General features: G+C 38.6%; 1 protein-coding gene across 1 annotated transcript; it reads left to right on the top strand.

Annotated features, from left to right (window-relative positions):
- Nucleotides 1-234: 234 nt before the first annotated feature.
- Nucleotides 235-6,733, top strand: LOC131530097 (uncharacterized). Its single transcript, XM_058760218.1, has 5 exons — nucleotides 235-297; nucleotides 797-882; nucleotides 4,721-4,877; nucleotides 6,126-6,221; nucleotides 6,410-6,733. Exons 1-5 carry the CDS (start codon nucleotides 235-237, stop codon nucleotides 6,722-6,724), a joined length of 717 nt encoding a protein of 238 aa, XP_058616201.1. The 3' UTR covers nucleotides 6,725-6,733.
- The last annotated feature ends 5,277 nt before the right edge of the window (nucleotides 6,734-12,010 follow it).

The raw sequence follows: 12,010 nt of genomic DNA on the forward strand, positions 1-12,010 counted from the left end.
GCAAAATCAAAGACCACCAAAACTTACTGACTGAAACTTTTCCAAACTTTTCTCTACGTCCAAAACATCATTTCATAAACCATTACCCTCATTTGATTCGTTGTTTTGGACCACTGGTGTCACTTTGGACAATGCGCTTCGAGGCGAAGCACAGTTACTTTAAAAAAAGTAATCCATGACACTAAAAACTTTAAAAATGTTCTACTGACACTTTCCATGAAGCATCAACAAATGATGGCTTATTATCTGGATGGTGAGGACTTTTTCAAACAATCACTATATGTGGAGAAAGCAAAGGTATTCACACTTGGTTCTCTTGAAGCCCCACTTAAGTCAGCAATTGAGAGACGTTATCCAAATACAAGCCAGGTGTGTCTCTCCTCCAATATTCATTTGCATGGAGTTCAATATACAGCTGGCATGATTATCTCTGCAGGACAATGTAGTGGTTTGCCGGATTTTTACAAAATACTGAACTGTGTAGTGACCCCCAAAGATGTGTCATTCCTTTGTAAAAAAATGTCAGCCTGGTATCTTGAACATTTCAGGTCCTTTGAGATAAAGGAAAGCAGTTTTAGTGACATTCTTGTTCTTGATCCTGACATGCTGAATGACTTCCATCCATTGACAGCATACAAAGTTGGTATGAAAGTGCTTGTGACTCCAAAAGTGTTTTTAGCTCATTAGGAGATCAAAGTTGAGAGTTGCGTCACTATATTCCACACACTTGTATATATTCATTTAAATATAAAAAATAAATGTGTCCCTGTGAATGAATGATTTTGACTGATTCTAGGTTCTGCCTTCTATAGAGAGCATGTTGCTGCGGGTTCACATTTCCCCTACCAACATCAGGAGGGTGAAGCTGCCTGAAAGACCTGAGTCTGTGGAGAGTTTGACGTCTTTCCTTAAAGAGACATTACAGCTGAAATCTGAATTCTCACTACAATTTGAAGACCCGGACTTTAACAATGAACTTTGTAACTTGAATGACAGTTTATCAGTTCCCAAGATGGCGGCGCGAGTACATCGCGAGGCTCTGGGTCTCTCCAGATTCTGCAATTTTGCGGTATTTTTCTTACTCATCTCGGGCCTGTTCGTGCAGAACAGTTGTGCCTTTACATCGTACACCCGTTGTGAGCTTTTGGATATCGGTTTGCGAATTTCCGACACTTTTATGGACAATCTTCGACTCCTTCCTGAGATCGCTAGGACACCCGAGGCTATGCACCCTACCCGGCCGGGCGGAAGTGCTCGCAGGCGGCGTCGAGATCGTAAACAAAGGCGGGGGAAGCGCGGAGGACTAAGAGCTAAGCTAAGGCTAACACCACACCGGCTCTCTTTACCCAGCATTTTCCTTGCCAATGTACGGTCGCTAGTGAACAAAATGGAGGAGATTCGACTCAGTATCACACACAGCAAGAAACTTTTGAACTGTAACGTCCTAATCTTCACGGAAACCTGGTTAAACAGCGGAATACCGGACACCGCTATTGAGCTAGCGGGACGCCACACACTCGGGCGGATAGAACATTAGATGGCTCGGTAAGACCAGAGGTGGTGGATTGTGCATTTACATTAACAAAGCTTGGTGCACAAACTCTGCTATTGTTGGGAGTCATTGTTCAGCTAACCTTGAGTTTCTCATGGTTAAATGTAGACCGTTTATCTACCGCGGAGTTCACTTCCACCATTATAACTGCAGCCTATATTCCCCCGGATGCTGATGCCAAGCTTGCTATGAAAGAACTTCACGCAGCCATCAGTAAACAACAGACTGATCACCCGGAAGCGGCTTTTATTGTTGCAGGTGACTTTAATCACTCAAACTTAAAGTCAGTGCTACCCAAGTTTCACCAGCATGTTTCCTGTCACACCAGAGGAAACAAAACCTTAGACCATGTTTACACAAACATGGCTGGAGCTTACGTTGCGACACCCTCCCCACCTGGGACAGTCAGATCACCTTTCTTTGTTCCTCACCCCAAATATGCACCCCTCATCAACCGTGTGAAGCCATCAGTGAAGACCATCAAGGTGTGGCCTGCGGGGGCAGATTCCACACTCCAGGAAAGGTTTCTACACACAGACTGGAGTATGTTTGCTTCTCAAGCCACCAGTGGCGCTCACACAGACATTGACTCCTACACCTCCTCTGTATTGGATCATATCAATATCATCATCAACAGTGTTACAACCCAGAAACAGATCACCACATATCCAAATCAGAAGCCTTGGATGAACAGGGAAGTGCGACTCCTGTTGAAGTCACGCAACACTGCCTTCAGATCAGGAGATGCACAAGCCTACAGCACATCCAGAGCAAACCTGAAGAGGGGCATCAAAAAGGCCAAGCACTGCTACAATCTAAAGATAGAGGGACACTTTTCCAACTCTGACCCTTGACGCATGTGGCAGGGCATTCAGGCCATCAGTGACTACAAACCCACCCACTCCACCCCCGCAGCCACTGATGTCAACTTCCTGAATGAGCTAAATTACTTTTATGCTCGCTTTGAAAGAGACAACAGAGAAACTGCCACCAAGCTCAATCCCTCAGCTGACCACCCACCAATCATACTCTCCTCCACAGATGTCTGCAAGGCACTGAGCCGGATCAGCGCGCACAAGGCTGCTGGACCAGACAACATCCCTGGTCGTGTTCTCAGGGCATGTGCGGAGCAGCTCGCTGGGGTTTTTACAGACATCTTCAATCTGTCTCTTGCCCAAGCAGCCGTACCAACATGCTTTAAATGCACTTCCATTGTGCCAGTGCCAAAACACTCTAGTCCGAGGTGCCCTAATGACTACCGCCCTGTAGCACTCACACCCATCGTCATGAAGTGCTTTGAGCGGCTGGTCCTGGAACACCTAAAAGATTCTCTACCATCCACATTGGACTCACACCAGTTTGCCTACCGTAGCAATAGGAGCACAGAGGGTGCAGTTTCCATGGCAATGCACTCTGTGCTCACTCACCTGGACAATAAGAACACTTATGCACGTATGCTGTTTGTTGACTTCAGCTCAGCATTCAACACTGTCATTCCAACCAAGTTAATAGCCAAACTTGGAGACCTGGGCATCAATACCTCAATGTGCAACTGGATTTTGGACTTCCTGACCAACAGACCCCAGAATGTTCGATCAGCATTCACCTGCTCCACATCCATCACACTTAACACTGGTGTACCACAGGGCTGTGTGCTAAGCCCGTTTCTCTACTCCCTCTTCACCTCCGACTGCAAGCCTGTGTACGGATCTAATTCCATCGTCAAGTTTGCAGACGACACCACGGTGATTGGCCTCATCAGTAACAACGATGAGACTGCCTATAGGGAGGAGATCCAGCACCTGGCCACATGGTGCACTGAAAATAACCTGCTCCTCAACACCACCAAAACGAAGGAGCTCATCGTGGACTTCAGGAAGGAGTCAAGAGACACACACGACACCATCCACATCAATGGAATGGCTGTTGAGCGTGTCTCCAGTTTCAAGTTCCTGGGGATCCACATCTCGGCGGACATGTTGTGGAAAACCAACACCTCCAGCCTGGTCAAGAAGGCTCACCAGCGCCTCTTCTTTCTGAGGACACTGAGGAAGAATCAGCTCTCCTCGGCTATCCTGGTGAACTTCTATCGCTGCGCAATAGAAAGCATCCTGACCAACTGTGTCACAGTATGGTATGGGAGCTGCTCTGTTGCGGAGCGCAAGGCACTGCAGCGGGTGGTGAAAACTGCCCAGCGCATCACAGGGACTCCACTACCTGCCATCGAACACATCCAGAAGAAACGCTGTCTGCATCGTGCTCGCAGCATCCTTAAGGACTCCTCTCACCCAGCCCACAGACTGTTTTCTCTCCTGCCCTCCGGCAGGCGTTTCAGGTGCCTCCGGACCAGGACCAGCAGATTAAAGAACAGTTTCTTCCCCAGAGCTGTCTCTTTACTGAACTCTAACCCCCGTTGATCCACTTCCTCATATATTGTTAACTCTTCTCTCCTACCTCACATCGGCCTTATTTGCACTACTGAATGTAAATTTTTATTACAGTAACAACTGTTTACTTTTGTATCTTGCACTACCATACCTAAATTGGATTATGCTCATTTGCACTGCCGACTGTTGTTTACATTATCAATGTTTACATTAACATTTTGCACCGTATGTCTTAATTGTAATATGCAATCACTTCCACTGCACTTTTACACCTTGTTTATAGTAATAGCCATCTGTATATATATTATATTGATAGTACATATCACCTGTATATTCTGTTTATAGTAATAGCCATTTATATATTTATTCACTATACATATTCACCTGTAAATTCTGTTTTTAGTAATAACCATCTTTCTATATATATTTATACATATATTCAGTACATATCCTTGTCCTGCACTTATTCAACCATTGTATATCTGCACTTGCTGCTATTGCACTTCTGGTTAGACCTAAACTGCATTTCGTTGCCCTGTACCTGTACTTGTGTAATGACAATAAAGTTGAATCTAATCTAATCTAATCTTCTGTGGGAAGAAACATCTTCTCCACTGGACTTAACTGATACAAGTTCATTATCCTCACTTGATACAAGCATAACAAGCTGTCAAAGTGATGTCCAAATCCCTGAATCGTCTGCGTCAAGAAATCTTAGAAGTGTTGAACAGTGGCCCTCTACTTTTAACATACCTACTTTTTCTCTGGATGTGGAACTCAGACTGCGTAAAGCCAATGACATCTACCATCAGACAAAGAAGCCTCTGACTGTCCCAAGGGACATGAAGTGTGAGATTCTGGACAAGATTGTGCAGGCAATTTTTGAAATAAAAGCCTACCCCGATGCCTATGAGATCCAGTCAATTGCCTCTGCTCTAGTACAAAAACATCCTTGCCTTCTAGAACCTGGCAAACGCACAGGTTGGGATGGATGGGTTATGAGTATAAAGTTTAAGCTTGGCAATTATCGAGCTAAATTGAGAGAGGCTGGTTGTTCAGAAGTAAGCGTCAACACTAAAAGAAAATCGCATGAGGGTGTGACAACCAACATAAAAAGGCCTAAAAGAGCAGAGGTAAATTTTTTACCAGACCATCCAGAGGGCCAGACAGATGACTCGCTTGAGGAAGTGAGACTAAGTATGGTTGGTGAAATGAAGAAAAAAAAAAGGATCGATTGAGCGTTCATTCAACAGAAGATGCAGGAAACATTTTCTCTTCGCCGCAAAGAGGTTGTAGAGATCCAGCCATTAGTTGAGGAGATCAGAGAGAGATGGCCTGCACTTTTTCTAAAGGACGAGGTAAGCCATTTAATAGCAATTGTTGTTATGCTATGCTATGTTCTGTTCTGTTTTCTTATTTTAGAGTCAATATTAATTACTATTATTTTAATTTTTATTACTATTAGAAACAAAATCTTAGTTATAGTAGCTAAACCTTCTGGTGATTCCTTTCTTTTCCCCCAATTTATAGATCTGCATGGAGTTTTTTCGTATCTGTAATGTTGACCTCCTGGGGAAGTTCAACACGTCCCTTGAAAAATACACAACACCTCTCCTGAAACTCTACAGAAAGAGAACAGATGCATTTGGAGAGGGAATGAAGAGTCTTCTGGACAAGCTGGATGAATAGGTATTCATATTATTTAATATATTCAAAATACTGCAGTACTTACAGCTTTCTAAACACATAACAGTAATTAAAACATAATAAAATCAATTGACATTTGACATAACATATACAATTGACACATTAATTTAATACCCAATAACATCTTTTAGGTATTGGGTAGGATTAGGGATATAGAATAAAGTCAGTCTGTGTCAATTAGGAAAAAATGCAGGAGTTTTGTGGACTTTTCATGATTTTGCATCTTTTTGATGCCATTGTACAGAAAAGAGCAATCTTTACTTCATTTTTAAAAATAATCTTTGGTGTTAAAAGAGAGAAGAACCCATAAAAGAGAGCAAGTTATGGGTTTGGAATGACATGGGGGAGAGTAAAAGATGACAGAATAATTTTTGGGTGTACTGTACCTTTAACTCCTAAAGCAGTTGAGCAGTTAAGGACATAGTAGTCTGCAGATTTTATAAACAAAATGTGTTTTGTTTTTTTCCCTTTCTTTTTAGGATAGTGACATTACCACACATCGGGAAAAAACTGTTCTTGAGGGATTGCCACTTTTCCTGCGTGAGAAGTCTGCGTGTTTGCTGAAGATGTGCCTGGTAAATTACCATTTTCATACCCTATTTCCAAAACCATTTGTAAACTATGTATATTTTACATGCATTCAGTTTATTTACACAAATAATAGCAATAATAATAATTTCTTCTTCTTCTTCTTCTTATTATTATTATTATATGTAAATTTGCACTTCTTTTAATACCCACCTCCCATCCATTTTTCTCCCAGGATACGGATCCGGTGAACCGCAGCACCAAAGATGTAAAGATCGGAATCCTTACTGTGGTCGAAGATAATGTTGCCGCTGTCACATCACTGCCTACTGTAACCAACATGGCCATAATCTTGGAAGAGGCCATTGTGCTTGAGGACATTAAAGATCTTCCATCTGCATTTGCATATTTGTTCGGCCTCTTGTATGTACTTAACATGGAATATCCAAAAGAACTGAAGTATACTTTTGAAGTCATCCAAAAAATCTTCATGGATCTAGGTGGTACCTGCTCAGCGAAAGTGCAGTCATTGAAATCCAAACTTTGCTAAATGGATGAAGCCATTCGAATGACGTTCTTCCATTGGTTTTTGTAGTTACTGACCTAAAAAAAAAAAAAACACCTACTGTTTTCTTTCAGTGTGTTAATCGATGCTAAGTTTTTTTTTTTTTTTTTTTTTTTTGGTTTCAGCTTTTGCCTTAAAGGGATAGTTCACCCAAAAATGAAAGTTCTTTCATCATTTACTCACCCTCATGTTGTTCCAAACCTGTGTGGTTTTCTTCTTTTGAACAGATAATATATTGTGAAGAATGCAACCAAAGAGTTGACTTTTATAATATTTTAATCCTATGTCAGTCAGTGGCTACCTTTAACTGATCGGTTACCAGCATTCTTCACAATATCTTCTTCTGTGATCAAAAGAAGAAAGAAACTCAGACAGGTTTAGAACAACTTGATTGTAAACTCGAGTAAATGATGAAAGGATTTTCATTTTTGGGTGAACGATCTCTTCAGGCTGGAGTTTCTCCTTTCACCTTTTTTTCCTGGACAAAGTAATTGTATTTTATTTAGGTGTAGACACTGGTATGTCCAAGGATCTAGGTCAAGATTGGATTACAGGCATATCATAATTGTTTCGATATTAATGTTTTGACAAGAAAAATGTACAGTGTATTTATAGCTGCTGAGTAGGGTTTGTGATATGCTCATGCTATGTTATTTTTTGTTTCTTGGATATAATAGTAAATACTTTTTGAACTTTTAGGTTGATATTAAAATATGCAAAATAGTAGTTTTCACATATTTGTTAATTTAAAAATCAACCAAAAATTTTAAGTACATGTGCATCATGGCACAGGACACCTAATGTTGTATGGTATAATTAACACCTGTTTTGTGGATTTCTTTAACATGCATTAGTATGTACAATGCATCGAGTTCAGTGTAAAATGAACAAAGTTAAAATGCAATAATTTATACTGTTATGTTATTGCTGTGTATTAGACGCAAAACGTTTAAATAAAAAAAAAAAAAGTTATTTGACCCATGTTATGGTCTCTTCTTTAATTAGACTATTTAAGTATTATATAATGAATCAGTCTAGGCCTATAAATAATAGGCCTATTTGTGTTCATTGAACAAAAAATATTTAGTTCTGTTTTTCATTAGGTAAACATGACTATTTAAGTTGTGACAACTTGTAACGTTAATGTAAACTTTTAAGTTGCGTGGACTTCAGTCCCTGTTTGTTGAGTTTACTCAAAAAAGCGCTTGCGATAGGTTGCCTTATTATTTTAAGTTTACTCAACTTTTTTTTTTTTACAGTGGCAGGGGTGGAAATATAGAGTATGTGGTGCGGAAAATGCAAAGTGCATTAAAAGTGGTTGAAGAATGGTCATTTCAGTGTGGGTTCAAATTCTCTGTGGAAAAAAACAAAGGTAGTCCTCTTCACTAACAAAAGGAAAGGAGTTGACACAAAAATCATAATCTAGAACAGGTGTCTAAAATAAGATTTCTAGGTGTGTGGTTAGACAGTAAACTTACATGGAAAGAACACATTAAATGGATGGACGATAAATGCAAGAAAGTGTTGAATATAATTAGATGTGTGGCATTAAAAACAACTTACATAATGTTAATCAGATCTATACTGGACTATGTCTGTGTAGTATGTGGCTCTGTAGCAAAGACACATCTTGGAAAATTAGAAACAATTCAAGCACATGCATTAAGGATACGTATAGGTCATCTCCCGTTTCAGTGTTACAAGTAGAATTGGGTGAGATGCCTCTCAATTTAAGAAGACAACAGTTAACTGCAGTATACTGGGCAAACTTAATGGCTCGGGATAACTCACATCCCACAATACATGTTCCAGAGAAATGTTGGGAGTATGGATAACGGGAATGTAACAGATTTGGATGGATAACTGAAGGTTTAGTAGAATAATTAGGTATTAAGGGATTAAGTATTGTCCCTAGAATGACCTTATCAACAGTTTTAGATTCTGCCTCAACCTACAGTTGATCTAAAAATGCTAGAAACAGGCAGGAATTTGAGGAAATCCGGGTAAGGGAATATTAGTGGATAGAGTATGGACATTTAATACAAGTGTATTCAGATGCATTGAAAAATCCAGATAATGATCAAGTAGGTATAGCATGTCATTCCTAAATTACTCATTTCCAGAAAAGTAAGGATTTCAAATAAGTTACCAGTATTTTCAGGAGAGTTAATTTCAATAATACTTATTAAAGGGAGGCACAATAGCTGATGTCTGTCGTTTGCTTAAGTCTGTTCACACCAATAAAATGAGCTTAATGTGGCAATTTACGGATCTGAAGTCATCAGCATAATAAATGAGGTGAAAACAGGATCTATTGACATGAAATAAAGAGGATTTTCAGCAGCTGATAATATTGATGAGCCTCAGACTATAAACACTCATTAAACAAGCCATTCAGGATCAGCAGCAGAACATCTCACTTGTTATACAAGTATGTGGATAGTGATTATTTCCATACGAATATTTGTTGAAAGACTATAAAACTGCTCTATTAAAGCATAATATGATCGTCTCATAAAATGATACAGAACATATATCAGTAATATAAAGACTGACACTAATGATAATGATATCACTGAAATTTGTTGCATATTGTTTTAGTTTGATTCAAAGCATGAACTAGTAACTGGATCACAAACACATCTTTTTGGTATGTCCAGAAACTGACAAATTATAAAACCTTTAAAAATAAAGACCATTACCAGCAACATAATCACTCAAACATCAAGATAATCATACGAACGAACATACAAAACAAAATCGCTCAGATCTGAACATTTTCCCTCACATGCTCGTCGCCTGCTGTGATAAATGTTTTAGTCAGCAAACACAGAAACAAAACAATTCAGAAATTACCTATTAAAATGTTGCTTAAATAAACAGTCAAGTATGTTTTACAATCATGTTGTGTTCAGCCGAACGAGCAACCTTTCAAACTTCACTGCATCGTAAGCCCAGGTATGTGTCGCCACATTCTCGGGTTATGAAGGATAAAGAAGGGAAAAGTTAATCTTCCGAAATGAGCAATATCTTCTCAGGTAAAAGTTATTAGAACCGTGTCTAGGGACAAGCGGGCCATCACACTGCTCTGACCTTATCAGCCTGTTTGTATCCTATTATTTGATTCGCTGTTGTAGCTTATCTTCACGAGGATCTTGTCTTCGGAAAATATTATTTTATTCACTCACGTCAGAAACAGCGAATCCTTTTTAAAACTGGCCGTTGTTCCCACTACATCGCATTGTTATATTTCAGAAAATGTTTTACCCGCCAACTGGCGACTGACACTGTTACATATACTCGCCAACGACGATTTTTACTCGCATTTGGCGCTTGGCGAGTGTTAATTTTAGGCCCTGTTTCTATGAATAAATCATTATTTTTGCATAGGTGGTTTGAAAGGAATATATACTGTGTTTTGTTATAGATATGTTCTATGAGAGTGGAAACATTCTGTCTTATGAAGACTTTATGCATGTTTACAACTTTTCCATCCCCTTTATATTGTTAGATTTCATGGAGATTTTTTTTCTTCTTCTGGTATAGCTCCCCCGCTGCAGTCTTTGAATATGTCCCAAGGATAAAGGAAGAAAATTTGTACTCTTGTTTAGTTGTTTCTGTGTTTTTTAATGTTTATTTATTATTTAGTTTTTCCTATGTGGTTATTTGTTTATTTGATTTATTTAATTTCTCCTCTTAAACCCTGCTCTACAGTTTAAGATTGCTATTATATTTTGTGTATCTGGATTTACTTGTTAATATATTTTTGTAATGTTCCATCATTCTTCTTTATTTAAAAAAAAGTGCCAAATATAGCTGTGAAAAACCTCAAATTAAATAAATCACCCGGTCCTGATGGGATAACTTCTAACTTTTATAGATTTTTTTTGGATGATTTAAAAGAATTAAACTCGAAAAAAACAAAACTGTAGATATATAGATAATCTACGTCCGATAACCTTGTTAAATACTGATTATAAAATTGTTGCACACGTTTTTGCCAACAGACTTTAACAAAGTCTAACACAGACTAATGATGAAATAAATGCTGTTAGGACATTTGTGTCTTGTAGATATCATAATAGTAACTGCATAGTTTAAGTCTGCGATAAGAATGAAATGAACTTTAACTGACAGTTTACAGGAGATCTGCATAATATGAGGTGAAAACAGGAGCTATTAACAAATATAGCCTAGAGGATTTTCAGCAGCTCTATTATTATTGATGAGCCTCAGACTGTTAACACTCATTAAACAAGCCATTCAGGATCAGCAGCAGATCATCTCACTTTATTCTGAGTCTGAGTGCTTTCCAGCAATACAGAGCTCTATTGAAGAAAACACACACTTCTCACACTGACATGACTGACACACTTATCTTTACAGTTTGTTAGCAATCCTTTTCAATTATAGGCTATTTAAAAACGTAAAGTAACTAAAACTATTTTTTTTATTTGACAAACATAAATGTCAAAAAAGAAAGAATGATAAATAACATTAAAATTGCATCAGCATGTCTAATTAATTTCCCTCACATATTCATCGTTTAGTTTTTGGCTCCAAACATTGAAACAATCATACACACGAATGCTTAGTGAAGAAGAACATTTTGAACCTGTAAAAATCTTAAAAATATGAATTTAAGAACATTTTGAACATAAAACGATACTTGTAATGAAGAATAACAATATAATTTATATCATAAAGAAAAATTGTACACAATAATACAACTTTAGATATTGTTCTTAGGGGAGGAACTCCATCTTTGAGTTGATCTGAATCTCTCAGATGAAACTTTGCTGGTCTTGAAGATAAACTTTATTCACTGTGACTAATTTAGATGATGTTTCTTATGACAGATTAATATGGAAGAGATGCGGTGTAACATTGAAAGCAGTGGACCTGAAGATAAACTACTTAATGTGATTGTTTATTTTATGCATGCGTAGAGAAGATGAATGAGCGAAACTCTTCCCGCATGCAGTGCAGTGATACGGTTTCTCTCCAGTGTGAATCCTCTCATGTGCTTTCAGGGATCCTGAATGACTGAATCTCTTGTCGCAGTGTGAACACTTGTAAGGTTTCTCTCCAGTGTGGATCCTCTGGTGCCGTTTTAACTGACCAGCTGTAATAAAAGTCTTCTCACACTCAAAGCACATATGATCTTGAAAGAACATGAATGTGGTTTCTCCTTCGTATGAACTCTCAGGTGCTCCTTCAGGTTTGAAGCCCACAAAAATGTTTTTCCACATTGATCACATTCATGCAGCT

This window comes from Onychostoma macrolepis, chromosome 22 (genome assembly GCF_012432095.1).
Source record: "Onychostoma macrolepis isolate SWU-2019 chromosome 22, ASM1243209v1, whole genome shotgun sequence".
Taxonomy (NCBI): Eukaryota; Metazoa; Chordata; class Actinopteri; order Cypriniformes; family Cyprinidae; genus Onychostoma; species Onychostoma macrolepis.